Genomic DNA, 22647 nt, shown 5'->3' on the forward strand with positions numbered 1-22647 from the left:
AAAAAATGTGGGTGGATACAGCCTTTTACTTTTCATGATTTGGAGCTGTTTGGAGAAGTTGGAATTCTCTGAGGAATTGAGATTCTCAGGAGATTTGACTGGAGTATCAAAGGAATTATTGGGTTGATTATTTGGAGATTTTGTCAAAGGCGTGAATTGAGTTCGGGTGTATCGTTAATCTCGAGTGTCTATTGCTTTGGGGACTTACCTGAGTAGTCTACCAACTGGATCACGATCTGGGGATGTTGGTCCACTGCCACCGAATTTCCTCGATGACGCACGAATGCTTGATATATAGGCGGCTGGAGCAGGTGGTGGACTGCATGGGGGACAACAAACTGGACTTCCACCTCCTGGGGTCGATAGTGTGTAACTTCTCTCCAATTCCTGGGAACATCAATGGAATCGTCTCTCTTTTAACTCTGCATTTTCCATTCTTTTATCATTAACTGTCAGTAAAATTTCATTTTTTTCCCAACAACTGGTTTTATTTCAGATAGAAGTGAAGGGAATATTGATAAAAAAAAATATGCACAGCATTTTCTGAGGTAGAATTCACTGGTATTAAAAACGTCGGCTCTGTCAGATGACTGACAGATAATTTTTTTACATTTTTCACGTGTAGCTGAATCCCGGAGTTGAAAGAAATCGTAAATGGAATTTGAGTGGAATCCCGAACTGTCAATCAACTTTGACAATGAGATATTGATTATTTAATTATGAGAATCATAGGCTAGTGTCTGGATGAGGCATCCACACAAAATTCAGTAACCGCTGTAAGTTAATTAGACCCTGGAATCAATTAAATATCTTAGTGATGCGGTTTTCGCTGGAACCAATTGAAATCGCTCTTCAACATGTGGTAATTCACGCGGTTAAACCCACACAATTGACTTTGGGTTGGTGGAATCGTGGATTAAAATGGTAATCCGTGGTGAACAAAGAATAAATGTAGATTTAATCCACGCAGGAAAACTGGAATATCAAAAACACCAGGGTATAAATATTTTTGTCTTTTCCGGGACTTATTAAACTCCACAGATTCATAAAGATATCTTATCAATTTAATCAATCTAGTGTTAACAATTTTAACCGAAATGCCCCATACACTTCCCTCGTGTGATTAATTTCCTGCCGATTAATCACTCGATCTTTTCGCAATGTTTTTTATTTATTTAGCGATACGTCTAATTTTGTAGTTACACGTTCACTCTGGGTTGGCTTGCGCATTGGTGAGACATCGACCGCGTTCGTTTTTCCGGAAAAGTGGAAAGGGTCAAAAGAAAGGGCATTCTTCAATGTCAGGAAAAATAAATGGCAAGGGGAAACGTATCTTGCTCGGTGGCAGACACCCCGGCTGCTAACACAGATGCGTATATAAGTGGAAAAAGGCCAACATTTTTCATCTATTTAGTATCATTACAACAACTCGGTGCATGCATTAATCTTGATATTCTGGTGGAGTTGAGAGGGTCGGTGGTGTACGGATAATTCAATGAAAAATGAGGGACACCGGCGAATCGCTGGTTGATTGGATGAGTCAATTGCGAGTTGTTGGCGCAGACATATTCAAATTCATCGAACATGGGAAATAATTATGCGACATGCATCTGAGACGAGAGGTGGATGTTAACACAACATTTCGGTGGGGCTTTCCGTGATGGAGTTGTGGCTGGTGTACGATGTTATTTGCTCGTCAAATACGAATCAACCTGGGGAGGGACCGGGGAAAATATTTGATCGACTGCTGGAAAAATTTACTGCGATTTTTCTCTTTTTTTTTTGGATGAATAAACATTCAATAACGCGTCGCGATTTTTCGGTAGTTCGTTGGATCTAAATATCGATTAATCTCGGAAAATATTGATTTTACGAGGAAATGTTAGAGAATCTTTTTTGTTGGCAATTTAATTGGGTACAAAAAAGATATCTTGCGTTTTTTTGTGGAATCCGTGGTTTTGGGGGTAAATCGATGATTGAGAGAAGATTTGGAGTTGACTTGCAATTTTCGCGGTTTTCGCGGTTTTCGCTGTTTTTTTTTTTGGAAAAAATTGCCACCGGAAGTCGAGAAATGCCGGATAATCGCGAATTAGTTGGGAATTTATCAGAATGATGGGAATGAGTCGGTGGAAATAGTCATTGAGGGAAATGTATGAAGGAAAGGGGATTTAAAAGCCCTGCAGAGTCTCAACAACGGGTTTTCGTTTTCTCTCACAACAGTCTCTCGCAACGTGAATTATTTTGTTAATTTCCACGGCCAGCAAGCAGAGAGCGAGGACAAAACCATTTTCCATAACACTAGGGCTTGCTGGCACTAACAGAGTCACTTGTGTTAAAAAATTCCTCGAGCTATGGAGCATTTCTACTTGAGTCCGTTTTTCAGTTTCCCCTTTTGGGAGCCCTTGTGTAAACGACCCCAGGTCGAGAGCTTTATGGCTTCTCGCTTTTTCTCGTCTGCAACAGGCACTTCTACATCTTTCCGACATACTAGTTTTACAATTCCATTCACCCGGCGATTTGTATTGTTGAGAATTTCATTCGAATGATTTGTCGTTGAATTTTTCCACTCCCATAAGTATTTGAAATTATTGAAATAATTATTTCAATTCATCCTTCACAATCTCTTTTAAAAAATTATTGATAAATTATCTGGATCGTAAATTAAACAATCGTAACCTCAAATAAATAAATACCCAATTGCAGGAATTGAGTTTGAGGTGAGAAAAATAGTTATCGTCGCAGGAGAATTGCCGGATTTTTTATTCATCCTTGGTACTTATGTAAGATTATCCTCGGTTGTTTTTTTTTTTTTTTGGGTGGGGAAAAGTGATCTTGAGTCGGATGATTACAGTGCACTTGACAGATCACTGCGATTACCGGTGCAGCCTCACCCGAGTGTAATTTATCTCTGCGAGTGACACGCTAGTTCCACTCTGTCGTTAATTTAGAATTACAAACGCGGTTCTGTAATGACGACACTCGAGACCCCTTCATGAGCCGTGCTATCCAGTAATTTCGGCATTCGCGGGCTTTTCTTTGGATTTTACATGCCCTGAGGTAAATAAATATTACAAGGGAGAATCTCCACCAAACGTCAGACTTTAGGGGAACTTGGAAAAGCAGAATTATTGTGTATGCATTTACCAATTTTATGTAACAAAAGTAATTGTAAAATATTTGTGAAATAAAAATAGAAAAGAATATTGTGTAACTGTTTGATTGGAAGTTAATGGGAGTAATTACGAAATTGTGGGGAGGCGAATGACGAGATTATGGTATTATAACACCGAAAATTTAATCAACACTTTTGCTTGTGAATAATTGAAGGTACGTCTTTGGACTTTGTTAACAATTACCAATTCATGTCATGCACCGAGTCGGCGTAGACGACCAAGGCGTAGTTAACGACCTAGTAAGCGCCACTTAACAACTAATTAATTTAATTGCCGGTAGGAAGATCTAGTGGAGATGCAGCCTATCGTTATTCAACATGATTTTTTAATCCTCGTTTCAATATTTTATTTTATTTGACATTTATTCACCACCGAATGGGTAAAACTTGAATAATTGCCTCGGCGTGTATTTCAAACCTGTCATGAAAATATTTCCTCTGTTTATCCACCTCATCCTCAAGACAGTTTCAGTTGCTGGGGGATAGCTAACAATTTGCATCTTTCATGTCTATTTATTCGCGGGAATTTGTATTCATTGCGTCAGTTGGTGAATTATGCAAAATTGTTTGAACGAGACTCCCTGGGAATTGTTGTTATTTCACTCGGCAGTTAAAGAAACCTAGTTCGAGGGGAATGGAAATTTTTCAAGGCGAAATTATCGCGTTAAATGGTCGGCGGATTATTCTATCGATTCTCAACTACAGGAAATCAAATTTCCAGAATTTACGGAGTGCACTAGAGAAATTGAAGAAATTAATTCATGAATTATCAGTTGAAATTGAGTTTTCATAATTCAATTGTGAATGAAAATTATGGTAATTAATTAGAGTAAATTGAGATGAATTAGCGGAATTATAGTAAATACCCAAGTGAAACCTTGAAGTAGACGGAGTTGGGATTAATAAAAAACCAATAAAACAAAGGCTTCAATTGGCGGAAGCATTTTCTCAGGATAATGACGAATGCAAAGGCGATTATATGGACAGCTGGTGATACCGCACCTAGAGGTACGCGTGCGAGAAAATCATGAGAGCGTGAAGCATCAGTGAGTGCAACCTCTCTCTCCAACAGACGATGGATAATTATTATCAGAGTACCTACTAATTGCATAGAGACACGCAAGCCCATCTAGCCAGAAGCCCCGGAGAGCGAATTTCGATATCTCGAGTGAAATGCCAATTTGCCGTGGCAGTAAAGGGAGCGACATTAAAAGCCGACTTGTGCCGATTATTCGAAAAGAAAATGCGATAGCGGAGTATTTCCCTTTTTCAGGGGATGAGAAAAATAAAATGAAGGCAGAGGAGAAAGAAAAATAACTGGGCCAAGCGCGTATCAGCATCCCTTTCATATTCTCGGGGTTGAAATATATTCGAGACACGATGGCGCAGAAATGGCGCACTTTATCAGCAGTTGCTGTATGTTGGGTGCAATTGTCGCACTGAGCAACGATAAATCACGAAACGATGACCCGTCCGATCGCCAGAACGTGCCCAAAGTCCGGCTGTCAGAACTCCTTCAGCTCCGATTTCGATTTAACAGTTCGTGACACGATTTACTCGTAACATTAAAAAATTAAGTGTTACATCATGAGAATGAATTTTAATTGAAATAGAATGGGGAATTATCAACTGGTGGATGCAAATTTTTCTGAGAAATACCAACTAAAATGCAATGTTGGGGGAAAATGAAAGGCTCGAGGGAATTGTCCAGGCATTCGCCAAATTAAATGGACTATCCAACCTTTGGAAACATCTCCATTGCTACTCTGCAGGTGGTTAAAACTAAACTTTCACACCGATATTACGTCGAGAGCCTAAACTTTCAGCACCATCAACTCTAACTCAGTTGCACAATGGCAGAGTATTTCCATCTGGACATTATCGTCCGAGAAATTTGTGGCTTCCTAATTCTGAATGAGCGTAAAACTTGATGCGAGCCACTTTTATAATTTCAACTGTTGAAGTATACCGTTGCATTCCGGGAGACAGTGAGTTTGTGACAGTTTCACTGGTGAAACAAATAAAAATGAAAAAAATAGTCTTCATTTGGTGTCACGCTGGGTGGAGGTCTGTCCCCCTTCTGGAAAAACTACCTTACGGTGTCGCTCGTAAAGTTTTCTCCGGGGCAGTGCTCGAGGTAAAATTGGGTCCCCAAGGTAATCGCGAGATACGATTACGTTGAATGCATCTGCCCATATTTTTTATATCCTACGAGGGGCGATGAAAAAAATTAACGTGGAAATACGCAGATGGTGCGGATTAAATTGTCTCATTCGCGTAATTGTCTTTGAGAATGTACGGATTTTACGTATCGATTACTCCGATTTCAACGAATTCAATTATCAAACTAACAATTTATTATTAAATATCGAAACTAAATCCCTTTTCATTGATTTAATCATTCGAAAATGTGGGAATCATTAAAATTAATTGGCATTGTTTAATGGAAAACGGAAAAACCTATAAATATTTTCATTTTCATTTCCATTATTTTAAAATATCGAAATTGCGTTGTAAATGAATTAATGGAAAAATCGTTCTGACACCTGAGAACGGGTCGTATACTCGGGATTTATGGAGACTCTCATCAAAAGTTGATAATTAAAGTTGATATTTAAATTTCAAATGAAAATGCCAGCGATATCGAGCTGGTGGTAATGAAATTTCATCTCCAATGCAGATAGAGTATTACACGTTAATGCATCTATTGAACTTTTACCAATCCTTTGATAACAAAATTTATCCCTTTGCACTGGTGCAGTTGAATTTTGCACGGATGAATGCATTAAATTATGATAATCTGGGAATATTTTCGTTTCGTCGGCGACTGAACAAGCAGATTTTTTCGGATTAGATGGACGATAAAAGTTTGCGGTGAAATTTTCGATGGGTAAAAGTGCTGAGGGAAAGGGATTGCCAAAGACAAACAGGCGGTGCTATCTCATCCCAGATGCACCACCGCATATCCATTATAAAGGCCAATGTACCCTACATTCGCCTCAGGAAATTGTGGAAAATGCGTTTGATTAAAATCCATTAGTCAGACCACGTGTGGCACTAATTTTCACGCTATTATCTACAACTATTCTTCGATCTGATGCCACAACATGAAAATTCTACTGATTCTCCCACAATTTTTGTCTTTCCGGAATTCCAAAATTGGAATTCCCCGATTTTTTCGTAATTTCAGTTCAATTATTATAATCTGTAGAATTCCAGAATTTCTCTTTTAAAATTTGCGTAAAAATCCCAATTATTTGGTAAAATACCACAAAATTTCATAATTTTTACCAATAACTGGAGTTTTGAGAAAAAAAAAAACTCCAAATGAATTGCCGACGTACGAATGTCGAACTCACCAGAAATTCCGGGCTGCCAAGGCTCTGCTGAGAGTCAGAGGGTGTCCCAGCAAGATCAGCCATGATGGAAGTTGAGAAACTCCTCCTGGTCTGGTGCTGACAGCGATGGCTCCTCTGGGTGGCATACCCAGAGACATCATTGAGTCTCGACGTCCAGATGTCCTCGGAATCGAAATCCGGTGATTGACTGATGGTCCGGTGTTTGGTGAACCTTGCGATTCTCTCAGTCTTGACCCAGTCGTGATTGGGTCTTGGCTGTCTGGTGATCGTCTGCAGGGATTTGACAGCATTGTACCTGGCAAATCCTCCCTCCATGGCACCTGACCACAGGTGTGCAGGCAAATCCCTTGACCTGGAGCCACCGATGGACTGTGTTTTCTCAGTGGAAGAGCCGATGCCCGAGGTCGTCGGTGTTGTCTGATAATAGGATCGTCTGTTATCCTTATCCTCCACGTCAGTCGGGTAGAAATCATCGTGAGACTCCAGGGATCGATTATTCTCGTGGAGGTTCAACGACGATCCAATGCCCGTTGACGTTGTCGACGTGCGAAAAAACTTCCTCTCACTCGCCGATGTCCATATCTCATCCGTTATCGAGGATCCAATTCCGGTGGATGTCGTTGGGGTTCTGCGGGGAATCCCAATACCTTTTTTTTCTCATTCGTTTCACTTTTTTCCATTTATTTTTGATCGCTCGATCACGTCATAAACAAGGAAAGTACATTGGAAAAACTGCAGAGCTCTTGGACAAGTCTTGCTTTTCAGGCGTCAAATTTCGATAGAAATTTTTATAAAAATTATATTTTTATGGTGGATGGTACAGTTGAAGTAAGTTGAAAAAAGGAAGACTTGTTGGAGATGCATTTTTCCAATTTGGATTGGTTTTTTTTTGGAGGGGGGGGAGGAGAGCGTGGATGTACCTGTAGGGTGGATTTCTGTCTCGCCATGTCTCTTCAGGATTGGCCGATGGTGTTGTTGGTATTGTTGGTATTGTGTGATGATTCGAGTATGAACAACGCTGGGGAAAACCCATGCCATCGTCGAGACCAGCTGCCCACAGTGACTCCAGTGGTAGATCATGGATTGTTACTGGTGTACCACAGTTAGCTGTATTTGAATAGCCGTTGTGTTTGTCTCCAGCTGTTGAGGGACATACTCTGTCGGCACCCTGCAGTACACAGCACATACCAACACCACCACCACCGCCTTCCGGCGACCCCCTGGTACCGGCGCTCTGCAGGCAACCTATCGTGAGGCTTTTTCCAATATTTCTTCACCACGTACTGACACCTCATTCACTCCCTTTTCCCTCCTTGACCCCGACTGCAGCATTTTTTTTTCATCTATTCTTCATGTCTGATGGAAATTTTTTCACTGTCCGTTCCCACTGGAATTATTTCCTTGCACGTGCCAAATTTTTTTTGGAAGATAATTTATCACCATTTCTCGGAGAAATTCTTCTCATTTTTTTTTTATCAATTGTTGATTATTCGGATGGAAAAATTGGGGGGAAATTTAACTGTGAATTGAAAAAAACAATTTCATCTTGAAAGGGCGGCGGTTTTTTTGTGAAAAATTGTTGCAGGTTTTGGAGAATTTATTATTTGAATTATTTTCAATCTCGTGATGAGGGGGTGAGGGGTAAACCCGGGGCTATAATGTGTGTTTTCTTTTATTTTAGCTCGGTATAAACTCAATGTGGTGAAAACGGCGTGAACCAAGAGGAGAAGCCGAGGGTGAAAGGGATGTGAGTCGGAGCTGTTAAATATTTATAAAACCCGTCGTGGTTTATAAGTAAAGCATGGGGATGGGGTTGAGTTTGAATCGAGTAACCCGCATACCGAGGACTAGGAGACCGTATAAAACCATCATTTCCATTTAATGCACCATGAATGTCGTGAATCTCGACGTCTGGAGGATTCAACCCCTCCGATTCTTTTTATATCTTCTGGGATATATTTCAAGTTCAGCTCCACTGAACACATGAAATATCCATGGGCTTTAGTTATATCAAATTACTCCACGTGAATTATCACTGTTAATTCTATTTTTCCGCCATCTTTATCATTTTTCAGTAGATGGATAAAAAATTCTCTCAATATTTCAGAAATTGTGGAAGAAAAATCGATTTATCTCGAAAATCATCGATCTCAGAAGAAAACTTCGGAGAACTTTTTTGCGAGTCTTTAAATTTCCCATGAAAAATGTCTCTTGAGATTTTCTCCTAAAATTCATATTTTTTGGGATAATTGAGGTTTTGAGCGGTTATTGTTATTTTTTTAGATGAAATAAAAAATTGAGGGCGCATTCAATGGGAGTATTTAATATTCATATCGATTTCCATAAAATTTATGTGAGAATTTAATATTCAAATGGACGGGAAAAACGACCAGGGACAACGAAAGAAAAAAATATGATAAATTGCACGGTTGGCGAATAATTAATCCCTCGTAATTATGGCGAAATTATTCAGTTTTCCCGAATTTTTTTTGTTCGTGTGTCTGGTACACCAATAACCGCGTGCCCTCGCAAATTTTCACAGAGCTTAACTACACGTACGTTTCAGTAATTAAACCCCACCCCAAAAATTTATGTCGGATATTTAGACAACACTGACCTAAATACGCTCGGTAAACAATACAACCATTTCCGAAAACGGTGGTTTATGTTTGTTTTTTGTTATGTCAGGGATTTCACTGGATACGCCTACGGTAAATTCAATTGCCGAGCAACTTTAATATATGTTTATTCAACGAATATACGGGAATAACTGGTCAAATGGTGGAAATCATTGTAACCTTTTGCACAGATGTGGAATTGTATTTTCGTGATGTACATGCTCATCCGTTTGCGCATAATTCACTGGTTTCCCTCCGAGTCAACATTTTCCAACAATTTACCAGGTGTTCATGTCTTGTTGAGTGCAAATGATTAAAATGGAAGTTCAATGTTCAATTAATTCCCGAGTGGCTGAATATATTTCAATTGTCCAGAGAATTTTCGATGACGGAATGTTTTTTTTTTTCGAGGACTTCTCTCGTTATCAGGGAATCATTGGGGGTTTCACCCGGTATTTCATTCTTTGTCCCAATTAATTTGTCCGAAATGAATTCCGAATTGTCAAGGATTTTCAATTATTCTGTTGCACGAATGATTGAATCAAAGCAAAAGCTGAATTTCACGTTTGATGAAAGAATTTCCCCGGAATTCCCTTTGGCTAAAATTAATGGAAATCAATCCATTATTTATTTGACAACCATGACGTACACGGGATCAATAATTTAATAAATTACCACTTGAAGAGCGGAATTCCTAATTATCTTGAGGGAGTGGGTGACATGGCGGATTGAAAATGGGGGAGTTCATTAAATTTTCAGATGAAGTTTGTAATAAAGAAGATAAAATTCCCAGGGAAGTCTGAATGGAGTGAGCCAGAATGGTGGAACAATGGATGAAGGTCTTTCATACACTACTTTGAAGCTTAAGAGCCGTAGAATTTAGCAGCAAGTGGGATTTCATAGGTACTACAGGGACAATAAATAATCGAAAATCCGAGAGTCGAGGTGTAATTCCAGGGGCCATCTGCATTTCGTAATCCAACGTATAAAGACAGTACGGATTCCCTCCGACGTTTATCCCGGCGAATAATATTTTCATCCCTTTTAGCGCAATCATTTTTTTTTCCAGCCCTCCCTTTGTTCCATAATTTATTGTTATTGGATTTTCCGGGAAAATGAAATGGGAATGAAACCAGTGAGGAAGTCCCAGGATGCAGTTTTTCTCTGGCAAGTGCCAAGATAGCTCCAATGGATTCAAGTTATTTGTTGCCTTTTCTGCCCCATTAGCCTGCAACTAGCGATACGTAATTTTACCAAAGTTAATTAAAGTTTTAACGCTTCACTCTTTATCCGCTCGCCCCTCTCGATTTTTTTTTCTCGAAAGATATTCAAGGAAAGAAGAAAAGAGAAATCAATGGACCGACGCTTTCCCTCCACCAGTCATTCATTTTAATTATCCAATCAAACAGCTTCATTATTGATGCGATAAATTCTTCAATTTGTTATTTAATTGGCGTGTACAAATGGTTATCGATTAAAACAGAATAACCGAATTATCAAAATACTCAGAACTTCGATATTTTTTTTTTCAATAAAAAAAAATTCCCGACATGTCCCTGTAATGATGGAATTAGAATAAATGAAAATTACCCCTCGAGATTCAGCCCGGGAATTACATCCGGCAATTTAGCCACCAGTGGAATGAAGAAACGGTTAACAAGAAAGTTGTTACGTGCAGTTTGTGATAGATTCAAGTGTATCAGTGGACATCACAAGAATCATTGCCATCAGCAGGTTTACATCGCACTTGTTCAGGCTTTTTTTTGTTTATGTTTAAAGTACAACAGATGGCTGTGAGGCGGTGTAAAGTTGGCGGATTGAGGATAACGAGGAAACGATCGGATTTAACGACGTGCCATCATCATGATGTGTTAAACGCGCACATGGACGCCTTCCGATAAGCTTTACCTCTCCCCCTTTTCCCCTTCCAACCCCTATCACCCAAACACCCACCCACCCCCTCGTTTAATCCGATAAGTGTAAGAAAGGAGCGATGGAATTTTCTCAACTTTAAATCGCATGATAATGGCAATTCGATAAAGGGTGAGAAACTATTCTATTCTGGATAATGAACTTTACGTTATTCTATTAAAAAAAAGGGGAAGTTTTAATTTGAAAACCGAGAGAAAAAGTTTAAATATTCACGGAGAGTAATTATGAATTGGTGATTGGAATTTCTTGGGAATGACTTTGAAATTCGGGAAAGTCCGGGAAAAATGGAAATTTGGGTTTCGTGTGCGAGTTTTTTTTTAATGTTTTCGGAGTGGAAAAATGTATTTGTATGGCTGAAATGCGGAATTCACGGAAATCAATGGTATTTGAATTAAATAAAGTGTTCGATGTTTGAGGGACAAATTTTTTTCCACCACTTCGCGAATGGCGAACGTAAATACAAGAGGAAATGGGAGAAATTCCCGCTGGCAGTTTGTTTCCTTTGAACACAGAATGTAAATTGAGAGAAAGACGAATAGAAAACAGAGGAAATTTTATATTCGCGGAGTGAAGAAAAGGAGAAAAAAAACCAGAGGGAGGACTCGCGCATCATGACAGATGCGATGGTCGTTTGGATTTAGCCTATTAACGTTTCCATTTCCCCTATTTCACCGCAGGAAAATTCGATTCCCTTTCCACACATGGGGAATATACCAATAGAGAGCGACCTGATCGATTTCCGGTTTGAATTGACGGACGAGTGTACGTCGTGGATTTCCAATCAGTGATTGATCATAGAAGTTGCTCAACAGATATTTTTTATTTTTTATCAACGAAATTCCAGAATTTTCCGGGACACGATACGAGAATTTATTAATTTGGATTTGGATTTAATTTTGGGCGATTTAATTTTGCGGTAATGAGTGTTAAAATGATGAATTAATAGGATGGGAAATTTTTGGAGAAATGAAAATAGATGAGAAAAGGAAAATAGTCAAATGCAAGGATTTGTTCCTCGGGAAAACTGAAATATAATTTTCCCTTCGTTGATATGATTTTCCACGAGAAATACCATGAACCTGGCATGTCTCCAGGCACATACAAATGCATTTCAGAGTATATTTCTACCATACAAGTGAGATCAGTCTGGTTTTACCCCCAACTTTTGGGTAAGAGTATGAGGAAGATACGACAGTGGAGTTTAAAGTCGTGGGATAGTTTTCGAATCGAACAGAAATGCGAACGAGAGAATGCCACAGTGACTCTTCGACTTTGTCGTATCCTTTATATAACTATTTCTAGGGAAAGGGGAAGCTGTTGGAAATGAGAATTGCCAGAGAGAATTGTTCGCCGTAAAGTTTTCTGTATGACCTATCTGATTGTGAGCAAACTGCGAAGAAATAAATAAACCGACAAGTTGAGAGTAAAATTGTGAAGTTGAAGGGACTGGAGTTCCTGGGAGAAACGGGAGATCAAGTGGCCGTTGGATTTCTCTAACTGGCATTTTTCTTTTAACTCTCCCACCTTTTTATCTGTCTGTGGGATGAAAAGAGTTAGTTTCAGGAAATTACGGAATTTTTAACGATTTCGGGAATTTTTAGAGATTTTAAAAGTCACTACGAATTTTCATTTCATTCTTTGATGAGAAATAATTAGTCTAAATAAGTGCCTCAGGCTCGTTGAAATTAATTGTAATTTATACAAAATTCATTAGCAAATTCAATTGGCAAAAATTAATGGGAGAAATTGCTGAGAGTCCACTTTTTGGGAAATATTTCCGAAATTATGGGGAATAGCGAAATTTTCGATAAATCCTTTCTTGCAGATCTGGTTGAGATCTTTGATAAAGATCATGTCATGAAATTCGATATCTCTTTTAGTTTCGGAGATATTTCGAAAAAATTCACCCCTCCATAATCAGATTGAAAATTTCGAGTAGAATATCTCGAATTTATGGAAAATTATTGGGATAAAAAGGGGAAAATCTCAAATATATTGAGGGTTTTTCTTTTTTGCACCGAGTGCTCTCAATGAACTCAAATCGACATCGACACCAATACCGTAAATCCTGTATATTAACTCGTGTCCTGTCTACGCACGAGTGCATCCATCGATTTCATATTTACGTTTTTTATTTCCCTTTTGTCATTTTCATTTGACTCTCCAATTCCCCCGGACAACGGAGTATCCAAATGGAGGATATCTATTTTCAATAAATAAAATAAATGAGTGAAAAAAAAACAGGAAAAATAAATGCACGACATTTTTGGAAGCCCAGGGTGTGGAATATATGGGGACACGTACGGTGTACGTGGTACACGGATATCTCGAATTATGCATTCATGTTTCTCTCAGGCTGTTGCTGGGAATAGGTATCCGACAACGGAGTACCTGGGGGAAGATTTAGAGATGTATATATCCGAGAAAATCTAGGAATGATTAATACCTATCTGGATAATTGTCGGGATGGGAAATATTTTTTTTTACCCGGAAACTCTACGTCTCCACAGTTAAATACTCAAAAATGAAATAACAAAACTATCAATTATTCATGACCAATGATAAATAATCATGAATTAAACGAGAGAAGAAAAAATAAACATGTCTAGATCGATGGATTTGGAAATGAATTGATCAAGAATTTTTCTGCTATCGGAAATTTCCATAATTTCAGGTATTTGGGGAAAATTCTTGCATCTGTTGTTGAATAATAATGGACGACAGTTAAAAACAAAATGTCCACTCTGGTGGTACAAGTGGTGGGTTCTCGAGACGAATGAAAGCTTTTCTCACAGTGGATTCACGCAAGTGCCTTATACATAACCACCCCCAGCATATATTACAGCTCTCATATACCACTCAAGCCTTTTAACACCACCCACTCAGTCCTGCCAAGTACTCCCTGAAAAATTGTGGAATAAATAGTATATCAATCCGTCATAATGACGATGAGATAAATTGTAGAATAATTGTAAGGGAATTGTTGGAAAATTGTAAAAAAGTTTGAAGCTGAGGGTGAACAACAGAATGTCCTTCAGTGAATTTTTAGGACAGGGAAAACAAATGGAAAGTTGCTCTCATAAAAATAGGGTAAAAATTCTCAGGATTCTCATGCGCTAGTTTTCAACTGAATAGATATCTTCTCTCGCAAGTTTTTTTCTTTGCCTTGGAGTTTGAATCGCTGAAATTGCGGCAAACTTCAGTCTTTTCAGTCCGCCGAGATGTTGAGGAAACTTTGGACAAATGCATCGATATCCTTTAGGATTAAATTTACTTTTGTCGAGCGTAAAGAAAAAATGGATTTTTTACTTGATGCGGGATTTTATCCCCAGGCAATTCTTTGAGTTACGTCTGAAGAATATTGAATTGGAGTTCGTCAGCAATTAATGAGAGGAATATTTTTTTTTTACTTTACCCTATGGGATTGGATTTTCAAAGGTCGATAACGAGGGGATGGGGGAGGGAAACCGGAAGTCGAGCGAGGGAGGAAGTAACTAACTCGTAACCAGAGGCGAAATCTCCTCGACGAGAAAAATCTTGAGTCAACAATCGATCCAACAACTCTCTATGTAAACACCAATAAACTATTAGAAGTTTGAAATTTCTCAAAATTTCAAGAAAAATAAAAAATTTTCCGAGTCAATCCCTGAGAGCAACCCTAAATCAGATTTAATGGAAAAATAGTTATGAAAATTCGAGGAAATTCAGGAATTTTACGCGTTTTTTTATAATTTTCAGGGAACACTAGGGAAATAATTAACTCTGAATGGAAATGTTCACGACTGTTATTTCATTCAGGACTTGATTAATTAACTTCCGATTGATTGTTTACGTTTGTCAATCGCGGGAGGTAAATATATTGTTAAACTTCTGATTAATTAACGATTCCGTAATTCAGTATTTAACATTCATATTTATATTCACATATTATCTATTAAATATTCCTCATATTATATATATTGCATCTCAATACGATTAATATAATCGATGAGGCGTCAACAAAGTCGGAAGGAGAAAATAATGAGCTGTTTGTTTGGAGTTCTGGAATTATTTTGTTTGTTGCGCGTATCATCGAATAGGAAAGGAAACAAAACTGGAAACCCCGAAAGGGCACACACTCGAAAGTAAATAGAGATATTCACATCGAGTGATATTTACAAATCAATTTCCCTGAATTGATCGTCCAACGTTTGATTTCCAGATAACTCAAAGAAAGGGAAAGCAAATTGTTCCTAGCTGCTGTCAGGGACGTGCACCTCTCCTGGGGTAATCAAAACGTGAGAGTAGAAGGAAAAAAAAAAGAAAATAATTTTCCATTCTGATGGATATTCGTCGGATGAGTGTAGGTGACGCATGTGGAAGTAGTTTGATCAATATTCACAATGGAATTTCGTCAACCAGCGGAAATTGAAAATTTCCACGGCCGATGAAAATGATGGGCTGCGTTGAAAATTGGGATTGTTAAAAACTTTTAATTTCCTTCTGAAAACATCGGAGCAATTCCAATATTTTTCATTGATACCGTGGGGGAGATTTAAAAGTTTGGGACACGACGAGAGACTGAATATTCCGTCAGGTTCAAAGTTTCTGACGAATCGAGCTGAAATGAATTTAATTAAAGTGCACCTGCACTGATTAAAAAATTAATTCGACTGTTTTGAGGAACAAACTGATTGTTTAATTGAAATTAAAAATCTCTTGGCTCTTTTTTTTTTGGTCAGTGGCCCTGATACGACTATAATTGTTCATTAATACTGCGTAATGGAATGAAAAATGCACGGGTGTGTAATTGCAAAAAAAAAGGCAATCAGAGGGGGCAAATATCCGGGTTGGAATAAAAATTTAATTGAAACAATGATTCATTTGGCGAGTTGGTCAAATTGTTGATTTAATCGCATAGAATTGTACTCAATTGACACATTAACTAAGATGAATGCGCAGTTAAATAGAATGTACGGTGAATTTACTGGATGATGCATGTTGGTTTAAATTAACAGCGCGGTTATGAATTTTGGATGCGGGGATCTATGAAGAATACATGGAAATTATATACGTGTGATGCTTGCAACCCGTACATTGGTATTTTCAATAAACCCGCGGATCCATTACAAACGGACTGCGATGATGGTTTTAACAATTAAACGTCGGTTCCGGCGGTCGTGGAAATTAAAGGATATTGTTTTGATGGGATTTTCGAGGGTTAAAGGCAAATTTTAACCTGAAATATTATTCAGAATAATATTTCTGCGCTTGAATCGCGGAAAATTGCCGGAAAATTTCTCTCATTGCTGAATTATCAATTCTCATTTTTAATCGTTAATATGCTTTTTTAATAAAAAATTCGTAAAACTTGAGATGGAAAAAAAGGGATTACGAATTTTTTAGAAAGAAATTTTTATATCCGGATGGAAAAAAATGTAGAGTTGATTTTTCTCCGAGCAGAATTAATTAATGTGTAATCCCAGTGTTTAATCTATAAATAGTCTTGAGTTTTTCTTAATCCATCACCCGGTCGTTCAATAAATAATAGATATTGCTACCGGATGCAGAGAGAAACACGCAAAGGGTGGAAAGACGTAGTCGTACTAGGGTTTGATGTTATCCCATCTGAAATTCGAGTTCAATCGTTCCCTTAATCAATTAAACCGAAAACCCAGGGGGAATATTGGATAGCCTAAGTACCCTGCTTAGTCGATTCTCAGTCCACGAACTTTGATAGGATTTAACTGGATAAATCCTGCCACTGGACGATAATCTCTCGGTGAATTCTACTTTCTCCAAGATTTATTCTCGAATAAACTGAATAATTTTCTTTAATTATAACGTGCTGCACTAATTTTAAATGGAGTATGAATTTATCCCACTCAGTCTGATTCAAGCCGAAAGAGTTTTCAAGTTTAGGGATAATTAGAATCGATCGGTCGATCGGATAATCGAACACAATTGACTCGTTATTTGCCCATTTACTCGGATTTTTGTGGCTCGTTAAATTTCCCGGATAATTGCTGAACATGTAACTAAATGTTGAATAGTAATGGTTTAATCGATTTTACCCATGGGAATGACGCGAATTATTATGAGATTTGCACTGAACATTTGGTTAATTGAATGAGAAAAAAAAAATGGAGATGCATTCGGTATGAAGTGGGTCAGTGGGCGAAAACCGGACCACGTGCCGTCGTTTAATCGTGGAAAATAACAGTCTGTAGTCGTTGTAACGAAGAAAAAGAGAATTTCAAGATAAGTGTACGGCTCGGTGGAGTTTTAATCCCGTAATGGTTATCATACCTTCAAACGGACTTTTCAACTCGTTGAATATCTCAAAAGTGACTTTGTCGACGGACAATAATTTGATTCAACCCTTTTATATAATTCTGCAACAATTTTTCATCTCAACCGTCCCTATTCGTCCCAATTGTTATAAAATTATTAACATTTGAGTCTAAATCCCCCATGTCTTCGTACTCACGACAATCCTCTCGAATGTTTTCTTTATATTTTCCCCCAGAAATGCGGGGTGTCACTGTCACAGAAAAAAATAATCAGTTCCTCATATTTCCCTGGGATTTTCACGGTTGGAATAAAAGCACGCCGGCATTACCGTAAACATTTGATTATCGATATAGTATGTGGTCAGTTCGGCGTCGTTTAACGCACTGAGTTGTAAAAGCCCCACCCGCCTTGTGGAAACTCGACGCCGGGCGTCGTTGGAGATTCATCCCCATCGGTTGCCCTGGGCAACGCCAAGGGTAGACGACGCAGGCGTCCCTGGCATCCCCGGTGTCTAATAAAACGGCCAAAAACGACTAAAAAGCGAAAAAATGAATTGACTTTTTTTTTTTCTTCGTCCACCCTGTGCGTGTTTCTGCCGTCGAGACGAGCATCCCGTGTTTCTGGGTTTCTACTTTTCGTGAAATATGTGACAATGCACACGCGAAAATTGAGAAGCTCAATTTTTTCTCGGGGGTTCCGGGCTTTTGTGTCGATTAAAAAATATTACAACTATTAAATGCTAATTCTCACTGACAGAAAGCTGTCAATAAATTTTGAAAAATTTGGGAAAAATTTAAAAAACTTTCATTAGTTTAATCTTTCAATTGAAATGTTTGAATTATGAAAAAAAGAATGAGAATAATAATTATTGTCGTAATTATTACTGTTGGAGGCGAAATTCTTTCGTCATTTATTCACTGTGAAAATTTGTTTAATGCAGTTTTAAAAAAATTGATTTGTATTTTATGTGGGTTCCGACCATAAATGAAAGGATTGGAGAAAAAATCTTTACATATCCCACAAAATATAACGAATTGAAAAGTCGAAGGATAAAAAATAGCGAGGATTTAGCAGGGATGATCGCCGAGAAAATGAGGTTTTCACTTCTAGATATTTGATGCCCCTAGACATCACGACATTCGTCCGACATTTTTGTAATGAAATTCCCTCATAAATTTTAATACAAAAAAATTGGTTTTTACGCTGTCATAAAAGCACTCGGCATTTACGTCAGTTAAACAATCAGCTTGAACAATTCCCCGAGGCCGCCATAGCCATTTCCATCGGAATGACACGAAAAACAGAGAAGAGATTTCAAAATGAAATGGACGTTACATTCGCGTCACAGACGAGTTCAATGTGCTGTTGTTGTACAGTCGAAATAAACAAATTAAACGTGTAATAACTAAAAATAGGTGAGGGGGGGGTGGATGTACCAGGATGTCAGGTTCAGGGGGAAAAAAAAATTATGAGAAATAAGTGGATGAAGTCATAAGCCACTGCAAGTTATTGCTGCCCACCGGTCTGACTAATTAACTTTGCCTCGGGGTAATAAATACACTTGTCGGTTTATTTATTAATCCCACACCGCAAAGACTCATCTGATATCTTTATTCCAATATCCGGAGTTTTTTCATCATCCCAGAAGGTGTCCAACACCGTTTCACGTTTCAATTCATTTCGGTATTCAAGAATTCATTTATAGTCTAAATCGATTATTAATTCGTTGAACAAATTAGATGATAATTACACGGGGACAGCCAACTGTCATTTTCAGGAAATCAAATCTGAACTACGTATGTCATTTTATATTTACATGGATCTGATTTTGATTTGAAAATTAGAGTTAATGGAAATTAGATTGAACTTGATAATTTTCGGTAATGAAATTTCAATGAAAAATCCCGGGGAATTAATATTTGAATAAATTTTGAATAAATGACTTCATGGAGTGGGTCAGTGGATAATTAAATTTTCTCGGTGGAAAAATTTCTCTTCCTTGAAATAATCCGCGCAGCTTTCCCCGATTCACTAAATGACGCGAAAAATTGTGTTTTCACAAATAGCAAGATGCCACGAAGCCCAGATAAATTAACCCACTTCCACAGAAAAAAGAAGAGCCGTCCTACACATTGTCGTAATGTTTATTTTTTCGGAAGGGCAAAATAAAATGGAATAAAATACGAATAGGTGAACGTGCCGGGAATTAAGAACACCTTTAAACGAGCCCTCATAAAACTGTCATCGTTCGTTTCTCCTGAGGCTAATGTGTTGCATCGAGAGAAAAAAACGGCATAACACCCGCCGTATTTATGGTTTTTAATTTAGGATTTAATTCCAGTGGAAGTTTTTCAAAATTCCGAGTGGCGATAGGCCGATGCTAATGAAAACCCCCCAGACAGAATTCCGTTCTCGTCCCCAGGAACTTTTCCAATTCCAAGACTCCTTGACTATTCCTCTGGTATTTTTATTCATCTTTTCAATTCTAATTTTTGTTGCGTCTAGTTTCTCCAATCTCCCTGCTTAATTCAGAGCGTTCGCAGAATTTAAAAATGAAAAGAAAAAAAATATACAGGAATGACACCTGAAAGATAATTCGCGGAAAGATAAAATTCTGGGAAATTTCGTAAACGATTTCGTAATTTCTCTTTGTGAATTACGCGAATTGTTTTGTAATAATAGAATATTTCTGGTGGTGTCTCAAAATTTCATTAGTTTGACAGGAATGAGCGGTTAATTTCATCGCATTAAATCTTATGAAATCCCGGACGATTCGCTCATATTACGTAAGCACATAACATTGTAATGCGCATGAAGCTGTGTAATTGAGATGACATATACAAAATCAGAAGTAACATGTGAGTAATGTGAGACATAGTGCGCGGTTGCGGGGGCTAACTGTAAAAATACATACAACCTACTGCACAGCCCACCCCAGGTCTCCCATATTTCATGGTGTACACTTTTCTCTCGTTTTTTACTGGTTATAATGATGATGAATAATAGTGCAACGGAATTGTTACAAAACAACTACGGAAAAATGAGTAAAAACGAAATGAAAAAAGAAAGCGCGAAACGAGAAAATCCGGAGAAACGGTTTTATTTTCAGGAATTGATGAATTCTCGAGGGAGTCAACAATTCAACAATTTTACGGATTTTTTTAATGAATAATTGAACTAATTTCAGGGATTTATTTACTCTTTGAGTTTTCGGAATGGCGAATTTTTATTGGAAACGTCGGAAAATTGAAAGATTATCACTTGTTCTGATTTGGAAAATGGGAAAACACCGAAAAAGTCTGACCCCAGTTTTATTGAACCGATAAACCACCGGAAACTGGAGCGTCAGACCCCCCATCAATGCCCAGAAGGATGTAAACGATGTCGACAATTGAATTCACTCGATTCGATCGTAAATTTACTGTTTACGATAAGTGACAGTAAATTGTCAATGTTTTACTGAGCCCTCTTGAGAAGGAGACGGGAAATAAAAAACACCTGGACAGTAGGGAATAAAAAAATAACTGAAAGTTTTGGGTTTCTGTCGTCTAGCCGCTTTGACACGCAACACTGGGTACACCTTGATCGATGGTACGTAAAACGGGTACGAGAGGAAAAAAAAAACTTCAGACTGAGGTGTCGAGGATGTGCAAGACTGCCTCCACAATGTCTCCGGTGTTTCGTCATCCTCTCGTGAATAGCGTTTTCTGTATTTCCCGGAATTATTATTATTCCCCACAAAAGAAAAAATCAATCAACTCTATAAACAATTGTTTTTAAAACGAATTTTCACGTTTTTTATACTTCACGTGCACTACGTTTCATAATTCTCTCACGAATAATTTCATATCGAGTATTGAAAAAATAGCAATTGAAACGATCGGTACAAAAATAGAAGACAATTATAAATTCCCTGTTATTTCCAATAATGCATGAACGTGATGATCATGTTCTCGACTTGGTAGGACCCATTGACTCCTCAATTTATCTCCCTGTTAACTGAATCCTGTCAAGTATTTGAATTTCAATATCAACTACCGAGTCGATAGTTCCCCGAATACCGAACCAGGACCATCAACCCCATCGTTTATGGAGCCGATTAACGAACACGAATTTCGGAGCATCTCTTCTGAATGTGCAAGCCCGAACCGACACTAGGTTGCTTCCTAACTCCTCATGGAAATGATCGCATGACGAGAATGTAATATCGTCTCGTCGCCAAAGTCGTCACACCTACTCTACTTTCCCCCAACCCCTCAAACCCCCTCCCATCCCCTCCTGCATGTTCAACCCCACGTAATATCCTCTCAAAGACTCACCCCCTGCATCCGAGAAAATATCCGATTCTTGTCTCTTTTCACTCCCTCACGGGCGTCAGTCGAATTTCATGAAGACATTTTATATTTTATTTCGATAGACAACTCCAACTCGACACTCGGTGAAAATTTCTAGCTACCACTTTCACTGTCTACGAGAACTCTATCACAACCTCCAATTATACCCAACAATGCTGAACCCAAATAACTGATTTACAGAAAATCCTTGATGTTATCATTGTGGAAATGCTGAGCATACGTCAACGATTGAATTTCGAGGAAATTGAATGGAGACTAACGCAATATCCTGGCTTTGGGTGCGACATCAGCCATCCGTTGGCGGATTAATTTCACCGTATGCACGTTAATCATCATTAACGCTAACCCAAGAGCTGCTGATCTGACGCACACCATCCAGACACATACAAATATACAGGGTAGAAACGACGGGGTGTTAAAGCAACAGGATGCATACCTTGCACCATTGGGCCATAAGTTGTCGGGAATGCAGGTCCAGCGGTCGTAGCAGTTTGCATGGTCAAATGCAAACATGAGGCTGACACGTGTGCACCAAATGCACTGGGTCAAGAAACACTGGGACGAAAATTTTTCACATGTCAATACTCCAAGTCCCCATTATTTTTCTCACTGAATTTTTCAAAGGAAAACCCAAAAAAATTACTCCCATTCTAAATGAAAAAACAGAACGAACCACTGAAAAACAGACGTAAAATGACGGCTCTCTCCCAGTTATCTCAACGAGATTTCACAACTCGAGGTAAAATACTTCGATAGCTATGCGGAAAATAGGGTGAAGCAAGTCAGTGCTTCTGATTTATAGGAATTCCACGGTAAGAGGTAGAGAAGTTATTGGATTTATTGAAGAACCGAGAGAAAAGTGAAAAGCCGAATGTTTTATTTTTTCGATTCATCCCATTGATCTTGTCCCTCTAGTTCCACGAACAAATAAAATAGTC

General features: G+C 38.3%; 1 protein-coding gene across 1 annotated transcript in view; it reads right to left on the minus strand.

The window, feature by feature from the left end:
- Positions 1 to 22647, minus strand: part of LOC105270266 (uncharacterized) — a 40976-nt gene that overhangs the window by 10415 nt on the left and 7914 nt on the right. Inside the window, exon 3 of the mRNA XM_011311097.1 lies at positions 209 to 387. Within this exon, the coding sequence (XP_011309399.1) occupies positions 209 to 387 (179 nt within the window). The remainder of the gene's footprint in view (positions 1 to 208; positions 388 to 22647) is intronic.

The sequence above is a fragment of the Fopius arisanus genome, unplaced genomic scaffold, assembly GCF_000806365.1.
Source record: "Fopius arisanus strain USDA-PBARC FA_bdor unplaced genomic scaffold, ASM80636v1 scaffold00083, whole genome shotgun sequence".
Lineage (NCBI taxonomy): Eukaryota > Metazoa > Arthropoda > Insecta > Hymenoptera > Braconidae > Fopius > Fopius arisanus.